Source organism: Pholis gunnellus, assembly GCF_910591455.1.
Source record: "Pholis gunnellus genome assembly, chromosome: 5".
NCBI classification, from domain to species: Eukaryota; Metazoa; Chordata; class Actinopteri; order Perciformes; family Pholidae; genus Pholis; species Pholis gunnellus.
In genome coordinates this window covers 15,360,753-15,382,087 of record NC_136531.1, presented here as the reverse complement: position 1 = coordinate 15,382,087, position 21,335 = coordinate 15,360,753, and the positions used below count along the sequence as shown (strand labels likewise).

General features: G+C 40.2%; 2 protein-coding genes across 2 annotated transcripts in view; both read left to right on the top strand.

Moving 5' to 3' along the window:
• Positions 1-1,464: 1,464 nt before the first annotated feature.
• On the top strand, positions 1,465-8,444 carry chrnb3a (cholinergic receptor nicotinic beta 3 subunit a; the record flags this gene model as incomplete). Its single annotated transcript, XM_079158795.1, has 7 exons — positions 1,465-1,567; positions 3,646-3,690; positions 4,638-4,747; positions 5,333-5,846; positions 6,849-7,039; positions 7,557-7,773; positions 8,313-8,444. The coding sequence occupies exons 2-7, from the start codon at positions 3,664-3,666 to the stop codon at positions 8,442-8,444; spliced, it is 1,191 nt and encodes a 396-aa protein (XP_079014921.1). The 5' UTR covers positions 1,465-1,567; positions 3,646-3,663.
• Positions 8,445-14,741: 6,297 nt separating this feature from the next.
• chrna8 (cholinergic receptor, nicotinic, alpha 8) overlaps positions 14,742-21,335 on the top strand; it is a gene marked incomplete at both ends in the record, with an annotated part of 32,175 nt that continues 25,581 nt past the window's right edge. The window contains one exon of the mRNA XM_079158889.1: positions 14,742-14,811. Coding sequence (XP_079015015.1) covers positions 14,742-14,811 — 70 coding nt within the window. The remainder of the gene's footprint in view (positions 14,812-21,335) is intronic.

The following is a 21,335-nucleotide window of genomic DNA, read 5'->3' as shown; positions in this document are numbered from 1 at the left end:
CCCTTGTTTGAGAGGCTATTGATTCAAACTTCTCTTTTCTGCCTAGCAGCCGCCGTCTCTGGTGCAACACTAGCATTGGCAGTGCCAAATATTGTCCTCTTATTCCAGTTGAGTGCTCAGAACTCAGTGTTGATAGAGTTACTGAGGGAGCCTATGTTGTGCAGCTCAAGTATAAATACCAAATAATGCTCAGCGGCAAATGCTGCTGTCATCAACATCTTTCATGAGTTATAATGCATAACAGGGAAGCGGTGCAATGTCTTGCTCAAGGACAGTTTGACAGGACATATAGCTCCTGATGAGCATGCTGGCTATCAGTAGAATTAAGTATGCAAACTGTAAACCCCCAAGGAGTCTCTGATAATGCACTTTTAACTGAGTCAAACCAAACTGAATTAAAGTGTGTTTTCTGTACTTTTCTATCTAAGAGACCTGAAATCTCCCAGCTGTCTGCTCTTGACCAGGTGGCTGATGAAGTGAAAGCAGTGTTCCTTCAATGCACTGTCTCCTGCTCAGAGTGAGCGTCACTCTTTAACTGACTATTATGTCTTGTGCCTGGCTGCACAAAGCGCTCTGAGCTCAGCTTGTCTCCCCTGGCAATTGTTCTGTCTGAGGTGATCATGTCAGCATGATCATTTTGTCAGCCTTGGGAGCTTAGATGCATTCACTCAGCCATGGCCAGCTGTCAGTCCAGGGTTGACAGTGTGTGTGTGCCCGACTCTTAGGCCCTGACTTAATTTTTCTCTCCACTTGCTTTTGAGACTCTGGGGAGGTTCACTTTGTTCATGCACGACTTTGTCTTTGTATGTTCTTAAACATGTAAGAAATAGCTGACATGTATACATCTTTCTGTGTACATGAAAATTACACTATTGCCCCCCCCCCTCACAGGATGCCTTGTAACAACTTTGGTGATTCAGCTCAACATTTCAATTCATCAAATTATTTGGTTTATAACTAAATATTTGCATAACTAAAAACATTCTCATCAGCTTCAGTTGTACTGCATGTTTAGTGCTAATTAGAACATGTTAGCATGCAAAGATGCTTTACTTGTGAACATGGTATGGATGACGAGGGCGAGGGCAGCCGGAGAAGTATGGAAAGACAAGGAGAAGAACGTGTGAAATTCACATCTGAAGTCTCAAACAGCAGCAATATCAGTCCTCCATCAGTGTCTACACAGGATTCGTTCAGACTCAGTATTGAGCGTAACACAATGTGTACACAGCTAATGTAGCAAAAGCAGCATGTTAGCAGAGCAACAGCATCAGCTTCAGAATAATCTACACATTTCAGCACTACTTATAATCATATCCATCGCTATATTCTCATGAACAATACGATTTTCTCTCCCAAACTTGCTTCTTGTCTACGTTGTCTTCATCTCTATTTTCTTCTCTGGCTCCTTCCAGCGCAGGAAGACTTTGTGTCGCTGGCCGAGATGGAGGATTCCTTGTTGAGGAACCTTTTCAGGGGTTACCAGAAGTGGGTGCGGCCTGTCCAGCACTCTAACGACACCATCACTGTATGCTTTGGACTCAAGATCTCACAGCTGGTTGATGTGGTGAGGAAACAACACCTGGATACGCAAACACACAGGAGGCTCTGTCTAGAAGAACATGCTGCATTCTTATGTCCTGTTTACCTGCATGAATACTACCTTTGTGGAATTGATCCTGATCACATTTCTCTGTTTCCACTCTACGGTCATCTTTAATTAAGGCCAGTTTGTGCTGTTGAGGTTCCTGTAATTGAATTAGATGACAAAGGGAGTACGTTTATAGGGAATAGATAACAAAGTGAAAGTGAATAAAAAAGAAGTAGGCCATTTTTGTTGTGAATTCTCTCAAAGTTGTTTTTATTTGTGTGGAGATTTTGATTCTCCATCTCATTTGTATGCAGCCTTTGAGAATACTTTGCATTTTAGTACAATTGACAGAGGCAGAACAAAAGAAGGGAAATCAATATAGTCAGGCTGACCTTTGAAAAGCCAATCAGAAAGACAAATAAATCAGAATGCTGAGGACATGACCTCATTTTCCTGAATGGTAGCTCTAGCTCTGTCCATGCCATTCATTATGTGTTATATTAATATTAGATGGATGGGGGTATTTTAAACTGATTCAGCATTGATCATATCCTGAGCTCCCTTGAGCAAAGTAGAACCAGACATAGAGGCTCTCATGCTTCCAAGAGATTAACACAGCAAACAGCCTCTCTGTGTACCTGTTAAGGAAGCTCCCCGCAAAAGAAATATATAATTGCTTCATGTAACATGGTTAATACAATCCTGTTACAGTCTTCTTTTGTAATGAGAGAGGAACGGAAGGGAGGAAGTGAAGCTCACCATCACTAAGACACATACGAATAAGCAGAGCAGGTTATTATTGTGAAAGAAGAAAGAGTCATGGGAAGCTATAGAAAGAAGTCCATTCAAAAAAAGATCTAAAAAAAAAAGGTTCAAAGATGGCTCATCATCTGTTTAGGACAGGACAGAAAGTAAATATTTAATGTTAAGAAGAAATTATAAAGGAAACCAGGTGAAAGGAAGGCAAATACAAAGGACAGAAAGGCAGGTTAGGAGTGTGAGAGATGGAAAGGAATGGCTATTAAGTGAGGTTAACAGAGGAAGTATAGTACGGAGGTTACACTGAGGACAAAAGTTTGTGCATAAACAAGGAGGATGATAAGGAGCTGATGGATTCAAATGGACAAAAGAAAAAATAAAAAGGGCAAAGAAGAAAGGTTAAAAGAGTGGTCCGAAGTAGTCTTTCATAGTAGCAGAGGAAGTAATGAGGCCATCAGGCTGAGGAACCAGACTGCATTTATTATTTAGACAAGGGCACACACACACACACACACACACACACACACACACACACACACACACACACACACACACACACAAAGCTGCTCCCACAACTCCACAGAGGTCACATTCTGCCATGCAAAATTTAAATTTAGAAGACTGCCATCTTCTGGTATTCTAGCTAAATTACTGTTATAAAAACAAAAAAAACCACCTCAGATCAATTTTTATTCAGAGTAGACGTAAATGCAATCAGGTTTGCCTCAGCGCCTCTCATGAGCAGACAAACTATTTCAGTCTATTCCATCGATTTTCTATCTTCTGTAGTTTAACTTTATATGTTTCTGCAAGGCTAGCTTTCACTACAGAAACTCAACAGCTTATATTGAAAACCTTGCTGACTGCCAGAAATTCATTACTGTCTTTTATCTTCTCTCCATGCCTTTCTCTTTAGTTTTTTTGTACTTTATATGTCGATAGGTATTGAGCAAACGAGGCAGCTGTGCCTATGCAAGTATTGCCAGTGATATTGGTCACCGAGTATCTTTTGCTTCTCTCGCTCATTTAATTCTGTAGATGTACCCTGAAGCAAGGCACTTAACCCCCAAGCTGTTTCAGTGTGCTTTCGTAGTGGCAAGCAAGAGAAGCAATTATCCCATTTAAAAAATATATATATTTCTGTTTCACTAAGTTCTTTTTTTCATCCCACTCAACCTTTTGTTTCCAGATTCTGGTTTGCTCCTCGCCTTCTCATTAGCATCTCTGCTCGTTCATATTAAGCACCACACAGATGTATAACTAGTGAAGAGAATGTCTTCACTGTCTTCATGCAGGATGAAAAGAACCAACTGATGACTACAAATGTCTGGCTCTATCAGGTAAAAATCAATGCTACCATCTCCAAAACTGGATATTTAAGGTGCTAACATGTGTCCATTTGTTCAGTGTGCAACATTTTAGGTTCTCCATGACTGGAGTCGGATAGGATCAGTTCATTTTAACAGTTTGATAAACATGTAGTATGATTCATTAGCTGCAATATGCTATGGTAGACAATATAAGATTTAAATGTCACATATTTGTTGGTGTATAATTTCACTGAATGACAAATAATGTATAGTTAACAAATGTTATGTAAGTTTTTTTTTTATGTACACATATTTCTATAAGTGCAATGTGAAGAGACATACAATCTGTGTCGGCACTTATCAAACTGCTGGAAGTAAAATGTATGACTGATATTTAAAAGTGCTCTAGTTAGATTGATACATTCTTGTAAACGTAACATGTTAATTGCTACTGGAGATATTAAAAAATACCCAAATAACATTGATTCACAAAAATCTAAATTAAATCACATATTTTCTTTTGCAGATATTCATTGATTTAAATGAAAGGATTTCTAAAAAATGCAACACATGGCAGATGTTGGGTAATTCCTTGTCTCTGATTGGCTTAGACTATATAAGCATAAAAGATGCTCAATAAATAAGTCTTATTATTTACTTTCATCAACATTTTTCTACTCCTATGTTGATTGTTTAGAGCATCCTTAACCGTTCTTCTTGGTAGGCCCTGGTATATAAAATCCAAACATTGAGGGTATCAACAATAAAACACAGCAAACACACATATGGACATTGACAAGGCAACAAGCAAACTGGGGACAACGATGCAATAAAAAACATAGCTTCCATTCGCTTTGTGCAGTGAACGGTCTGGTGCTGTCCATGGTGCTGAAATGAAAAAAGATGCACTTAAAGACTTCTTCAGTCTAGTGTCAAATGATGTTACTTATCATGCAGTGTTATTTATTTATTTAAAGGAGTGGGTTGACGTGAAGCTGAAGTGGAACCCAGATGACTATGGGGGTATTACCTCCATCAGAGTGCCTTCAGAGACTATTTGGCTGCCTGATATCGTCCTGTATGAAAAGTGAGTTATGCAGCACTCTGTGCACATCAGTAGCACACCCTGAGGCCCTTCCTGATGACTCTGATGCATTTCCATCAATTTTCCTTTCCTTATGGATATCCTTTCAACATCTTACCAGGGGTGTACACATAGACAGTGCAGGCAGGGAGGTTGCACTGGGGCCTGTGGGGTGAGGGGGCCCATAGAGAGAGCCGGCCCTCCAACAATGTGACGACTGAAGAATGGGCTTTTAGGATGATTGAGATTGCCACCTAGAAAATACACCTTTGATCAAAAATGTAGTATTTACTTTAAAATGGTGCAATTTGCCATATATTTCATTGAAATGGCAAACTCATATCCACCATAGTTTACTTTTCTAAACTAAACTATAAAAAGCTATTCAATTGAGTGAATAATCACTTATTTTTGGGGATATTTGTGTCATGTACAGATATGCAATGATGATTTCTTGGTAATATGTATGTCATTATTGTCCCATGTCTAGTCTCTATTTGATCTTAGATCATATTTGTATCAGACAATACGAAGGTGTGTGTGTGTTAATGTTCCTTACCACCTTATGTCTTTCTTATCTTCTCCCAGTGCGGACGGTCGCTTTGAGGGTTCCCTGATGACCAAAGCCATTGTGCGTTGGGATGGTACCATAACATGGACTCCACCAGCCAGCTACAAATCCTCCTGCACCATGGACGTCACCTTCTTCCCCTTTGACCGTCAGAACTGCTCCATGAAGTTCGGCTCCTGGACTTACGATGGAAACATGGTGGACCTGGTCCTAGTGGATCACTATGTGGACCGTAAAGACTTCTTTGATAACGGGGAGTGGCAGATCCTGAATGCAACAGGACAAAGGGGAAGCAGGAGGGATGAGGTGTACTGGTACCCATTTCTCACCTACTCCTTCATCCTCAAGAGATTGCCTTTGTTCTACACCCTCTTTCTCATCATCCCATGCCTCGGCCTCTCCTTTCTAACTGTGCTGGTGTTTTATTTGCCATCCGACGAAGGAGAGAAACTGTCACTTTCCACGTCTGTGCTGGTGTCGCTCACTGTGTTCCTCCTTGTCATAGAAGAAATCATCCCTTCATCTTCAAAGGTGGGTTTCCTCTGGGGGTTTACATCTAAGCCTGTGTTCATTTTAAAGTTTCTACTGGGCTTTCATTTTTCAATCTATCTGACTTTTTCCTGTATTCAGTTATCTTAATTGTAATATTAATTGCATTATGTCCAGATCACAACACAGCCCTCTCAATTACCTGCAGCTTAAACTGCATGTCAACTCAATTACTGTAAGAAGCTAGTGACGTCAGCTACATCTTGGTCCAATACAGAAGCCTACGGAGCTCCAAAATACAATGACTGCATCCAAAATCACTGACTTTTCCAGACCACCGTTATCAACTGTGCCATATTCTTTGTCCATTATTATCTTAAATAAAATCATACTAAAATTCAACGTAAAAAGTACTGAACAAGCAATAGTTCTGTAGAGGACATATTTAAATTACTTCAGTGACATTTCATCTCGTGCCACCAGACAGTCAAAGTTTTGTACAGACATTGATGGTTTGGAAACAATGAATCGTTCTGACTTTGGTGATTTCTTTTCCTGACCTTTAGTGTTACCATGAAGTTGACATTTTTATTTGAGTAAAATATCTTGACAGCCATTGGATGATTGCTGTGAAATTTGCTCCAAAATTCAAGGTCTCGACAGGGTAACTTCAAATAAATGTGGTTAACTTTTCATCTTGAGTACATGATTTTCCAATACTTTGGTCTCCGAGCAATTACCTGCAAGACTAATGAAGTTCCCATCAGCCTCAGCTGTACTTTATGTTTAATGGTCATTGGCAAACATTAAAATGCTAACATGCTAAACTAAGAACCATTAAACATCAGCATATTAACACTATATAATATAATGTTAGCACTTTGCTTGCACCGCTGTGACTGAGCTGCATAGCATAGCTGTTTTCTTAGTCTTAGTAAATATGTGTAATTTATGTTAACAAACCCGCTAGAAACTAATCGACATTACTCACTAACAGTCAGCTGTTAAACTCATTCAGTAACCTTTACAATGCTTTGTTCCCAGGTGATCCCACTGATTGGAGAATACCTGCTCTTCATCATGATCTTCGTCACTTTCTCCATCATCGTCACCGTCTTTGTCATTAACGTCCACCATCGTTCGTCTGCCACTTACCACCCCATGGCCCCCTGGGTAAAGAGCCTGTTCCTCCAGAGACTGCCCAGGTTGCTGTGTATGAGGGGGCACACTGACAGGTAATTTAGGATCAACTGTAGTTTAAGGAATGATTCAACATTTTGAGAAAAATGCTAATTTGCTTTCTGTTCAAGAGTTAGAGAAGATTAGCGTAGTTTAGCATAACTGTAAGAGAAAGAAGTGACTGGCCCTGGCCAAGAAATACAGACTTCGGGAAAAAGCAAATTGTCGTTTTGACACTTTTTGGTTTGTTTGGGTAAAACAAACAAAAAGATATAATTTGCTACTTAGCAAACTTTTGAGGTAGGCATCTTTGTTACATTTTGACAGAGCCAGGCTAGCTGATACGCCTGTTTCCAGTCTTTATTCTATGCTAAGCTAACAGTCTCCTGGTGGCAGCTTTATTTTATATTATTATTTACCATGCAGACATGAGAGTTGTATCAATTTAAATCTCGGCAAGAAAGCAAATAAATATATTTCCCAAAATGTTGAACTCTTCCTATAATATCTGCCAATACACATTATAAGATAAATGTGCAAAAAAAGTAAAACAGTTTGTGTAAATTACCTCAGATTCCACTTTGCCGATATGGAGATGCGCAGCCCGGAGCTGAAGACCCGCAAAGGTGTGGGGAAGAAGGGAGCTCCTGGCCACAGTGGCGGTCAGCAGAGAGGCCCCCTCGCAGGGAAGGAGGACGAGAACCAAGCCTGGCTGGCCATGCTGGAGAAAGCCACAAGTTCAGTTCGCTACATCAGCCGTCACATCAAAAAGGAGCATTTCATACGAGAGGTGTGTGGGGAAACATGGGAAGAAAGTCTTTGCTTGCATGTTGTTTTACATTCTCTTCTCATTTGTATGCCTCTGTGCCGGCGACAGCCATGGCCTGAGGCATTATGTTTTCGGGTTTTCTGTTTGTGTCTCCCATTTTTATGAACACAATATTTCAGGAACACCTGGAGGGAATCTCTTCAAATATTTCACAAAACTGATTAGAATTTAAACAACGGTCAAGGTCCTGGTTTTGGACGTACCATTAAGATTTCAGATCCTAATTTTGACAATTTCATACAATTAAAATTGAAATTATGAATTGATGACATTTGAGAGGTGGAGGAGTAATTCTAGTGTATGCTGTTACAGTTTATTATTTGTTAAATTAATCTAATTTGCTCAAAAATGGCTATCAAAATGACACAAAGTAGTTATTGTGTCCTTAATGAAGAATGTTGCACAGGTTGACACAGATTCACACCTGTGGACCTTTCTTTTTTCTCTCTCTCTCTCTCTCTCTCTCTCTCTCTCTCTCTCTCTCTCTCTGTCTCATTCAGGTTGTTCAAGACTGGAAGTTCGTGGCTCAGGTGTTAGACAGGATTTTCTTGTGGGCTTTCCTCACAGTGGCAATACTGGGAACTGTCCTAATCTTCACCCCTGCTCTGCAAATGTACTACAGCACACCTTGACGAACACACACACAAACTCATGAATACTCTCCAACAGCTCCGTCTTGTTTTCCAGTTTGTCTTGTCTGACAGCGACTTAATGATGAAGCTCAAACAAACATTGTATATTTATTTTCTAGTAGTAGTTCTGAACTATGGTTTGCATTAGTGTTGGATGCAACTTGTTATTCATTGTGAGGTGCATGCACGCGAGTGCAAAGGAATGAAAGCAATAAGCAGGTTATAGTAGCGTGTATGATTTGATTATCCATGTTTGTATAACATTGTAATTATACATGCAACAACATGCAGTATATCAATCCATGAATGAGTTATTTTCTGTGTCACATGCACCATGTTGTCCAGCCAGCTGTGGATGCTGTAATGATGATGATAATTAAAAGAAATCAAATGTACCACGTCATTTTTCCAGTTCTGTCTTTGAGTCTAACTTAATGCTTACAACCTGGCAAAGTGGGCAACTATCCCGGGGAGGTCTGCAGGTTTGTTTGTGTTAATTTGATTAACTGTGAAGTTGTTGTTTGTTAATACTGGGTTCAACACAAAAGCATCAGACAATTAAATGTTCTGGTCCTTAAAGGGATATATTTCTGATGGACAACTGAAGCCGTTATCTGCTCTTTTCAAAGCCACAGGACTCCTTTGACAAAAACCGTGACTTTACCATGCAGAACACAGGAGTTGCTGGTCTACCACTGCCTTGATCGGTTATTTTGATTGTGCTATTGTGTGGCTTTGGTGTTAGAGTTGCTTCAGATTCACTAAAGTCACACAATAACACAAAGTAACTAAATGATCGAGGTCTGAAGATCTATCTATGCTCCTACGAGAGCAACGATTAATATAACAACTTCAGTTCCCAATTGTAAAGTATCTGACGGCAACGGTAAAGCAGTGAAGATATTCTATGTATAGCGTAGACTTAAACCGATATGTTTTCAGTGGGCCTTTCTTTTAGGTTGCTAAAATACGTTTTTTACAGATGTCCCCTGTCCACAGCAGTGCATGGCTTTGCTCCCGTGCACTTACTCCTCTCTGTTTCTCACAACTGGGGGCGTGCTGACTGCCATCTACTGTAAGTAATACACTGACTATAATAAGTACCTCATATAACCCCACAATTTCTCACCGACTGCTTGCTTGTTAAATACTAAGTAAACCACAATGGAGTGGACCAACTATGTTGGGTTTTTGGCTGTAATGACACAGTATCACCACTAAAAGGCAGCAAACATCTGTTTAAACAGGTGAGTTTGTTTTACAGACTTTAATGATGTGACAAAAAGTATTTCAAATATAGTATATATGGGCACACAAATAAGAAGTTAACACATTACCTATCAGGATGCCATGGTGCATATTTGTGTGGCCATGTTAAAACACTCATGATGTATGAGCAGCTGTCATCCGGATGAGCAGCTGTCATCAATATCCAACAGAGCAGTGCAGATATTCCTGGAAAGGGCAGAATAGAATACAAATCTGACCGATCAGATTAGAACAGCAGATACTCTATGAAGCTCATAATGTTGACTTTTTATTGAGATTCAAGCACATATTTGTAGTGGTGGTGAATAGGTCATATAGCATTATACTGTTACACCCCTTCTGAGCAGCTGGACTTAAGCGTCCCTGAGTTGTCAGCTTTGCTAAAGGGCACATCATCATATTAATTACAAGAGGAGACAGTGGCTCGTTCCTTTGCTACGCACTTATTTTCCCAGCTGGCTGAGTTTGTCTGTCTGAACCGCCAACCTTCCGGTTATTAGCTGCTGCAACTTTCTTGTCTAGCCTTCGGGCTTTCGTCACCCTCCAAATATTGTTACAAGTGGCAGTCCCTAGTGATGCCACTGCGTTGTGTGCTTTGGCCTAGTTCTGTTCTCTGACTTTTAAAAAATGGCTGGGATGCTTAAGTGAAAGTATCTCCATTGTTTTCCCTGTACTTGAACAGTCTGACCTCAGCCCACTCTTCTATTATTCACAGCTACAGATCTGACTCAGGCAGACAGGTGTGTGTGTGTGTGTGTGTGTGTGTGTGTGTGTGTAGGTGTGGGTGTGTGTGTGTGTGTGTGTGTGTGTGTGCACGCAAGTATCTCTTTGTCTGGGTGTGACAGAATGAGAGTGCACACGAAGGGCAAATCGTGTGTGTGTGTGTGTGTGTGTGACACAGACGGGCAGTGACAGAGCAGGGTGTGAACCCCTCAGGATTCCTAAACAAGATTTCAGGTCTTTGGATAAAAAAGACATATGGCACGAGATGAAAAGCTAAGTGATCGCCAAAGTTTTTACAATTCACCCTGAGACGAACATGAATGTCTCTACAAAATGGAAATCCAACAAATATATATGGTATATCTACAGTATAAGTAAAGCTCTGCTAGTGACACTGGATGCAAAGTCAGTAGCATTCATCCTCTGAGGACCATAAATGTCTGTACAAACCTTCCTGGCAATCCATGCAATAGCTGTGGAGACATTTCAGTCTGGCAAACAGAAGGCACAACGGCAATACTCTCCCTAGAGCCAGGCAGATAGCGCGGCTTATATAAAAGACCAGAAGTGCTTATCGACTGCAATAATAACTGCATATTGAAGTCATAACATTGCTTGACAGAAACACAGACTTAAAATACACAATAAAAGCTTAATCTAGGCAAAATTCAGAGTGTACAGTGTTGCCTTATTTTAGAATTGAGATGGGATTTGCTTACTTTATTTTCTAAGATTCTTCTTGTACAGCTCCAGTAGCAATGAACATGAAACGATTGAAAAGCTGATCAGGGTAGCACTCTGGGGAATTTCTTGGTAGAAAGACTACATTTTCTGCTTCACATCTGTCATCACTGTTGAAAAATTGAAGCTCGTCTGGATGGAAAGGCTAAAACACACATTCTCCATAAGGTCAGTCTCATTCTTAATGAAGCAACCCCTGGTTGAACATCGTGGGGAAATTACAAAGTTGGGTCCTGGCTATGTGGTTCTGGGCGAGAGCTGATCGTGCATTCAGTTACTGATTGAACTGCCAGAGACCAAAGCAATACGATGACTGTATCACCTGTGCTATAACTTATAGCATCACATATACACACTGTGTGTGTGTGAGTACTTCCAAAGTACATGACTCAGACTGCCAGTAACACCAACAATGTCATACGGTCATTTTAGGTGGTGCAAAACATGCTCCATTGCTATAGCCTATATTGTTCCTGTCTCTAGGTGTGATACTGCCTCTCAAAGAAAATACAGCCTGATTTGATCGTGACTGTCAGTTTTTATTTCGTCTGTCATGAGAGTAGACAGTCTAAGTTAAAGTTTGGGTTAATGTTTTTTCGCTTACCTAGACACGAGAGAAATAAAAGTGAAGAAATGTAATGAGAGGCCAAAGAGGCAAAGAGAAGGATCAGCTCTTGTGCTACGTTGAGAGGTACATTGACTGTGTTATTGGTTATGGATTTTAAGACAAGCCTACACTGCTCATACTCCTGTTTAAATACATGTATCTATGGTAGATATAATAAAGGTCACATCCAAATAATACATTCTTGAATAGAGCTTCATCTCTGTATTTAAAAGGCACAGTTAAATAAGATGACAAAATAAGATACAAAATGACTATGAGCAATGTGAGAATTGTCGTCAAGATGAATACATATGGAATCACCACCCAACTCTGCAGTTCCTCCTCAGCTCTGCAGAGCGTTTCAGCCTCTTTCAGCTTGTTCCTCTGGCTTTCAGGAGAAGTAGAGTTAGCTTTACGGTAAGCGTACTTTCCTGTTCCAGTTCACTCTCACTGCACTCATCGACCACAGTTCCAGTTGTAGCAGGCAGCTGTTCTCAGAGAAAAACTCATTAACAAACGTATGTCACCTGTCCAGCACCTAACAGCAGACAGGAAAAAGTTAGCAACTATGGTGAAGCATATTTTTTAGCTCTGATTTCGGTTTCCACCAACCTCTGAGGGAAATATCTGTCTCTCTAGCTGCTACGTAAATGCTCCACTATGTTCACCAGCCAGTAAAGTGGGTTATTAGAACTGTCTTGCTGTCTGAGATGTAGGTGATGATTGTCATTTCCTGTAAAATGTTCTTTGGCAGAGGCTGCATTCAAGTTATTTATCTTCGCATACATGAACAGTACATTGATTTAACATGGTAAAGTATGCTGAAACATATTCAGTGACATGAACCTAGACCTACATGTCCAGCCATGCTTGATGATCATGTTTCAGATGTTGTTTACATGTTTATGACATTAATGGAATGGAATCTGTGTTTCTGTGTATATGTTAATATATGTGTAGTAAAGGGAAAGGGGGGCCCTTTCAGTTGAACTACAAGAGACAGCCCTAATATAGTATACAGGACTGCACAGTAAATGAACAGGTGCACATGGAGAAAAACACTTTCACAACTACACACACATCGTACCAACTCCAATCCCTGCAGGCTCATCCAAAAGGACATTTATTTAATGTGAGCGGATGGCGGTCTTCATACATGCACAACACTGTGTCCAGACTAAAGCCGGAGGCAGACAGAAAGACACGGAGTGGAGACAGGGGTTCACACACTGAAGATTGAGACTGAAGTGAACGGGAGAGGGGGAGTGATAGAGAGTGAGAGCTATAGCGCTGCAGGCATTCTCGTAATGGTCTGAGGACATCACCGCATCTGATGCTCAGAGACAGAACTGCGAGAGTACAGGGCAGAGAAGTGGAGGAGAGGAAGCAGAGGGGGAGAAGAGAGATGGAAGGTTGAGGAGGAGGAGGAGAGAAGACAGATGGGTAGATCAACAATGAATGAGTGGGTATAGCAGATGGGCAGAGGGTAAAAGAAAGGAGAAAACTGGAGTGGAAGTAAGAGTCAGTGACTAAGAGGACAAAAGAAGGAGTGAGAAGAGCATTAAGGCGATGACACAGGTGGCATATATGAGCAAGCTAACAGATGACGAAGCAGATCATCGCTGCATCGCACCAACCATCAACTGACTGCCACACACACAAAGACACAATAATACTTCCATCTCATGTCTTGGTGGTGTCAAATGTGCTGCCCTGAAGATGTTTCCCTTCCCACTGACAGCGCCACACTGAAGCTCAGGCTGTCTTGTCGGAGATAATTATTTGCTGCATCAACTGGCCACCTGCACCAAAATTCACAACACTGGACAGCTGACAGATTGATTGAGATGGACCCAGTGGTACATGCAAACACGAAATTATTTATCTGACTTAATTCATCACCAAAAATGCTTGTAACTCAAAATATCATAAATGTTCTTGTTGTACTAAAATAAGCACAATTCCAGGGTGGTCTAAAGACATTTCACTTGAAAATACTCTATTTTCTGCCATGCGCAGTATGCAGCAGGTGGCATGGCAAAAGAAAGAGATTAATGCACATGAGTCATGGGCACCGGATCAGTGGGCTGGAGAACCATTAACCTTAACAGTTCAGTTAAATTAATGGGTGAGAAGGTGAAGATTATGACTGAAAGTGGAGGTGAGAAACAGTATAAGAGGAGAGGACAATAAAAAAGAAGGAGGAAAAACAGCATAGTGCAAAGTAAGCTCTTTATTATTGTTGCTCAGTTGCAGTATATTCCTTCCCACCTGTAGGAGGATAAGAGGACACTGATGAGGCAGTGACAGACGATCGTTATCCATATGCTAGGTTGGAAGGGAGATCATGTTCACCACTCCCAAAACAAAATCTGAGGGATGCCACCAAAATCCGGATGATCAAATTGAGTAGCTTTGCGCTGAACAAGGTTTGAATAGATGTTTAATTAAAACATTTGCATGCGTAAAAAAAGTTTTCCAAACTAGAAGGGGCGGGGTCATGTCGCCCTCCGTTGCGGATCCCTGCGTGCGTGATCATCCCTCTGTTAGTCATCATCACCTATAAAGCAGGCGAGGACAAGCCCGAAATTGGCTGGGAGGGACAAACCTTGACGAGGTTAACGGCACTGAGCAGAAGCAGACAGCGGACAGGTGGCTGTCATCATCGACGCACACGGCTGCGACAGGAAACGCGCAAAGGACACGCTCGAGATGTTTGATATAAAATACAGCTGAGCACAGGGAGCGGGGAGGAGAGCGGAATACAAAGTGACTTTTGAGGTGACAATCGACCGGAACACAAGGAGACAGACATCGGGTGTCGGGGGAGAGAGAGACAGAGAGAGAGAGAGAGAGAGAGCGAGAGAGAGAGAGCACCAGCAGTCTGACAAGGCTGCACTCCCTCGAAGTTTGACATCCCCAGCGGGCTACAGAGGGAGTTCCGCTCCATCGCTGCCATGGAGCCTCGGAAGTGTACTGGATCTGTATTGATTGGAGTTTACCTGTTGGCGACATTCTGCTGTAAAGGTGGGTCACTGACGGAGCCTTGCCTTCAGTCTGTTGTCTGTCTGTCTGTCTGGACGCAGGAACCAAAATAAAATGAGGCAGCCATGGCACCTGTATACATATACACCTGATAAACATAAGAGCAGCAGTTAAGACACACTTCGGCTTAGTTGGGTGCTGTTCACTGTACATCTGATGGGACGGGAGCATCGTTTCCAGAACTGTGAAAGGCGCATGCTCTGGAGTTGTCCGTACAATATCATTTCATTAGACATGCGTCTTAAGAAAAAGATGCGATTGTATTCATTCAGAATGGCAATTTAAAAGAGAGCTCAAAGAATCACCTCCATGCATCTCACTACATATTCAAATGTTTTGTACATTTCTGTTATATGTTCTGCGGAATCCCTTAAGACCATCACAGTTTATTAAACGTCTGCATTACTAAATGTGCAAGCTTGCAGCGTGTGGGCCAGTGTATGTTCGTGTGCGCACGAGTGAGCTCTTTTTAATAGTCGGACAACATCTGGAACAGAATAAGCACGGTGTCCCCGCGATGATGCAGCCTGGGATCCGTTCATTCCTTCAGTGTAATCTGCAGCAAAAGGATTGTCAAATGCGTGACTACATTGGAGCAGAGCTAGAAGACCCCCAGAGGAGGTTAAATCTCTGTAATATCCCTGGTTTACAGTCTAGAGTAGACCTATTCTGTAGGCTTATGTGGACGTTTTTTTTTCTTTAAAATACAAGTTTTACTGAAGCAATCATGTTTTACTAAACTTTTTTGGTACCTTTTTTCTGCCTGACTAAAGTAGAGAAGGAGGAAAACAGACACACTTGCTCTGCATGATCATAAGGTGTATTGGTGCAGTTGTAGTTGATCCTATATGACAACATGGCGGTGCTTTAAATAGATTCAAGAGCAGTTTGATTGGATGCTATAAGATCCCTAATCACCATAAGTAAACATCTTTGAAATGTTTATGAAAATATCAGGAAGTATAAGTAGATGTCTAGGTATCGTATCCCTCAATGAAGTGAAGGCTTTCCTCAATGAGGAGTGATATGGTGACTCACTAGACATTTTCTAGGACAACATCTCTGCCGTTCACACAATTAGCTGTTTATGTTATGTCCACCCTCTGTTCCAGACACAGTCCTTCCAATTAGCTTCTCAGGGTACAGTGTGTCAAATGTAGTCTGGATACAGCCTTACGATTATCTGAATCTGTAGATGGCTTGTCGTTGCTATAGCCACTACACCACCGCACATGTATCAAATGAATAAAAATGGAATTGAATGACTCATCTGCATCCACGGTGACTCACAGGCAAGTCCTTCTCTATGGTGGCTGATTAGTTGTAGATTACAATAGCCTTAATCACCCTGATGACAATTTGGCTTATTGATTCAATCAAGACCCTATGAATATGCATTTGGGCCCTTTGTGTCTTCCTTTATCAAGCTTCTTTAGACAGTGTTCTGGATGAAGACTAAAAGAGTTGAAAATAATTGACTTAACATGCACTCGTCAATATTCTTATATTATTAATGGCAAAAATGTAAAGCCTTTCTTGAAGTGGAAATCAAACAATTAATGCTCCACTTTGCAGTTCCACATGGCTCTACTGAGCGCTTTAGCGTCTTTCAGCTCATGTTTTTTTTTTTGGGGGGGGGCCTGCAGTCAGGTATTTTCCTCATGAGTTGGTGGAGACTAAAACAGAGTTAAAGAGAGAGTGAATATTGGACTTGCATTCATCAAGCAACCAAAAACACAACTTCAAATTAATGATTATTTTGTTCCATTTCTGCTGGATGTGCTTTGCTGAAAGGTTTATTAAAATGGTTCATTCTTTTAAATTTGATCATATTTGTGTGTTATGTTAATATATTTCCACAAGCTAGCAAAGTGACCTCGTTTGTTATTCTTGCGGAAAGTAATTTAATTGATTCTGTTCTACTCTCTTCTTCGTTTCTCATATTTTGGATATTTATTGATTTCCTACAGATATCTGTGAACCAGCTGCTTTAATGTGATTTGATTATAAACTTGGCCAAGTCTACTCCATGTTCAGACAGCCTTAGGTTTATCAATATTTAATCTCTCTGGTCTCTCTGGTGGAATAGACCTTGTGCATGTTAGTGTTCTCGAGTTGAATGCTATCTTGTTTCCGCTAAATTCCTTCATCAGATTGCAGCAAAGACCAAAACAGGTGACTACTGGTACTTTTCTATAGCTATTCATATGTTGAAAGGAGAAACATTTGAGATGAGCACTACAATAACACATCTAATATATGTTTAAATGAAGAATGCATTGTTTGCACCAGCAACATAAATGTGAAAAAACCAAAGAAACATCTGTCAAAGAAAGTGTAATCATGTGTAAACCAACATGTGGATATGCAGAAGCTATAACAACAATATGTTAAAAGTATTGTAGTATCATCATTGTCATTTAGTCACCTGTTGGATTGATCTCAGGTTGTCTCTTGTTTTCATATCGTTCCCTCAAATGGCCGTGGTGACAATTGCTAATTGTGTATTATACTGTATATATTTTATTTATTGTGTTAATAATTTTGACTAAAATCTGGAAACCAAACGGCCTCTTGGGGACATTAACCTTTGACACTTCTCTGGCATCGTCCCTCTTAGTGTAAAGTTAATATTGCTGCAAGCAGCATGCTGTTAGGGGTTGCCTTCTGGCCCTTGAAAGCTCCAATATGATACAAACAAAAATGTGAAAACCCAGATTAAGATTTTTCTTCGGGGTGTAAAAGGTTTTCTCTGCAGCTGCTCTCTACTACTGACCTACAGAGAAGCAAACGTTGTGCCAAGTTACAGTTTATGACTTTAGATCATGCAAGGTGTGTGCATGCTGCGGTCAGCCAAACAAACAGTTCATATGTACTCTTATTTAATATTGAGTGCATGTCCATGTTTTTCTTAGTGTCTTAATGCTCTAGCATTTATTGCATAACTGAGAAGAGAGAGGAAGAGATACTAAGAGATACACAGGTGTTTTGATGGACCTGTAGACTTCATTTAACTTTGGAATTGAAACTTTTATTATACGAGCACAGTTGAATACTATTTCATGTAGCTCCCAAGAAAATAACCCTGATGGTGCGAAGAAACTCCTCGAAAGTCTGTGAGGCAAGCTGGAGGTGTTAAGTTTGAAAGACATCAATGTGGGACGACTAAAAAAGATGCTTTCTAGTTGGACTGTTAGAAATGTAGGTTACAGTTTTTGGAGCCTGACCAATGGGACTAAAAGTCAAAATATCTCACCCTCTACATATCAATTGCTACTGGATATGCATTGATATTGCTGTGACAAAATTGTATGATTATTCCAAGATTGTATTCTGTCAAATTGATTCACAAAGCATTTCACTGAACTGAGCATTTCACTGAACACCTGTGAGTGTCACTGTTTATGGCAAGAAATAAACGAGCTTACCATGGACAATAAGTCAGTAAGAACGATTTTGAAGAGTGTGCGAAAAGTTAAAAGTGAATTACCTGTGTACTGCTGCAGCATCACAGCAATAAAAGACTTCCTTTTTATTTCTATACAATATGACTGAGAATTGAACGAGGCCCCCGGTGGGCTCTGAATTGTAAATATGATGGGTATCCAATGCCATGACAGAGAGATATATGGTAGCCATTTAAAATTGATAGATGCCTCCAGGCCACTTTGGGGCTCTGTCTGTATTGGTATGTTGCAATCTGGGAGATGCAAAAGAGGACAGAAGGAGAACTATGGTTTGGTCAAGGACGACGGGCAGACATTCTGTACATCAGAGGGAGGCGCTGAGGGCAAGATGAATTGTGTGACAATGAGGATTTTTGCTGGACAAACAGAAAGGAAAACACCTCCCATGAAGCTTGAAATGCCTTAAGATGTGTTCACATCCGGAAGCCTGATAATCTTGTACAAAACAAAGATTACTAATAACTTCTTCATTCCAAACTCAGTAGATCAGTGTTTGAAGTTGAACAAAGGTGAAATCTTACCAGCAAGTCTGTCAGAGTTAGCCTGAGGATTGCATCTAAGTAACGTGACTTATCTCTTCTGCTACAAGATATATCATTTTCTCGTGCAAGCTATAGAGACCTTTGCAGACATTTGCAATTGAAATGCAATTTCGACTAAGCATCGACTTCATTTAAAATTGAATCCGTTACTCAGTTACGAAACTTAGCGGCTTTAAATGTGTTGTCTGATGTTTTATATACTAAATTATTAAATTAGATTTTTTTATATTAATCAATAATGAAAAAAAAAGTTAGTTGCAGCCCTACATTCAAGTAATGAGAGTGACCAATCAGTTCCCTCCCTGAACCAAAACAGTTCATTGTATTCATTTTCCAATGTGTTTGTTATGGTTCTGTGAGCATTATGTTGATTTTCACAGCGCAGCCATGCTTACATGCTCTTGACAACCACAACCCATTTAAGCCTCTTCCTAAAGAGATAAGGATGAATAATGACACTATCCATAAGAGCAAAATCATGCAAAAATGAGTACCATATCAAATTTGAGAATCCATACATTGTGGGTAAGTAGGACTGGAGAATTTTGTTAAATGATTGATCCATTATCTGCTGCTGCTGCTGCACACACACACTTGCAGCTGCAGAGTGACTTTTTCCTGTTTACATTCTCCACACTGCAGTAGTTGCCCTCGGGGCTACACAACATAATGAGACAGTAATCTGGTCTTCCGTAGAACCCTGGTGACCTCCTTTATCGGTTCACACTGTCAGAGAAGTTAAGTACACTGGGGTAGTAAACTGATGTTGAGCTATCTGTACCTCATTACACTCTCACGCTTTTTCAAGCAATTTTTCAAGGGATACAACTTTTTCTACATTTATTTCAATGAATCATTTAATAATTTGTCCATCTGTCTCTCCCTCCAAATCTAAACACACATAACATTATGCAACAGCATGGAATGTATAAAATGAATGAGGCAGAGTGTATTTGTTTGGCTCCTTCCAACAACAAAGTGTTTTACATTTTTCTCATCTCTTCGATAGCTGTGTTTCCATTCACATACGTGTATGCTCATTTTGAAGTATCGCTTTGGAAAAGCTTTATGGAAAAGGCAAACATGTTTTTTACGCTCACTTGAGGTGGTTTCTGCTTTTGTTTAAAAAGAGTTGATGCACAACTTGAATTATGGAAATACCTTTGGCCAATAAATTCTGATGTAGTGAACATTTCAGTCACATGACTAATCATCTGTTTCTGCACAATAGTAAGTTTCACTTCCACGATGTGGTAAATGCATTTTGGCCTGTCTGAAGCATTAGAATGGCAATGATAACCACGGAAAACACTCAACCAATCAACTGATGACATTCAAAATGCGTGTTCGTTTTCATGCAGCTGGAGAAAGTGTTGAGCGATCCAGCACTTGATTTCTGACAGACAAGATAATAACTGATGACAATTGCCTTCTTCAGGAAGTACTCTGTATGTTCCTGGGCTCCAACCCTAGACAACAAACTGTTTATATGTACCACACAGTGTTTTTAGTGTTTCGCTTTTTTATGATGATTTTAATGTTTGTAAAGTGTCTTTGAGAATTAAAAAAAAAAAGTGCTGTATATATAGAATGTATTATTATTATAACTTACTCTATTTGACTGCCATCTTCTCTCTCACAGGCAGGAAGTACATAGTGCTTACTGTGGACTGCTGCTACTTAAAGGGCAATAAAATTATTGTAGAAGAGCAATACATCCACTATGTGTTGCAAACAATTAGTAGGGGATTGACTTAATGAAATATACTATTACAGATTAATTGCAGTTAATCCCAAATTGCCACCCAGTCAGAGATGTGTTCATTCTTACAGTAGCTCTTTACTGTTAAGCCCAACATATGTTCAGCTTGTTTTGGCTCAAATCTCTTCGCGCCATCGGCTCTCAACACTTTTGCTGGCTGCCATTCGCATCCATTATACAGACACGATTTAGGGCTTCCCCATCTGACACTCGCCAACACTCTCAAACATAAAAACACAGAGAGCTGTCTTTGTTTATTTATGCCTCATTAGCTAATTAACCATCCACTCAGTCACTGTCGGTGAACGTGTGTCTTGGCTGTCACTCGGTAATTGCTGGAATATGTTCCAAATATATACGAGATCTTTTCAGTTGAGATGAGACACTGAAGGATGAGGGAGTTTTGTAAATGATGGCAACCTTGACTGCAGATAAGAAGCTGTTTCTCCCAAGTTTAATAGAGTGTGGATGGGAAACTTAAAGCCATTGTTTATAGATCTTCAAATTATCGAGTCGTGTCTATTTTGCATTTCAAAGTAGTATAGAACATTTAATAATAATAATACAATTTAAGCAGATGCAAGGCTGTTTTAAGTGTTTAATAATGTACAGTGTTTTTAACAATTATAAGCTCTCCCATGAAGACATTTATTATTATTACAGCCTGTGTTTTACTATATTGTCACTCGTTATCTGTTTTCACACCAGCCTCCACTTAAAGGAGTCCACGGGGAG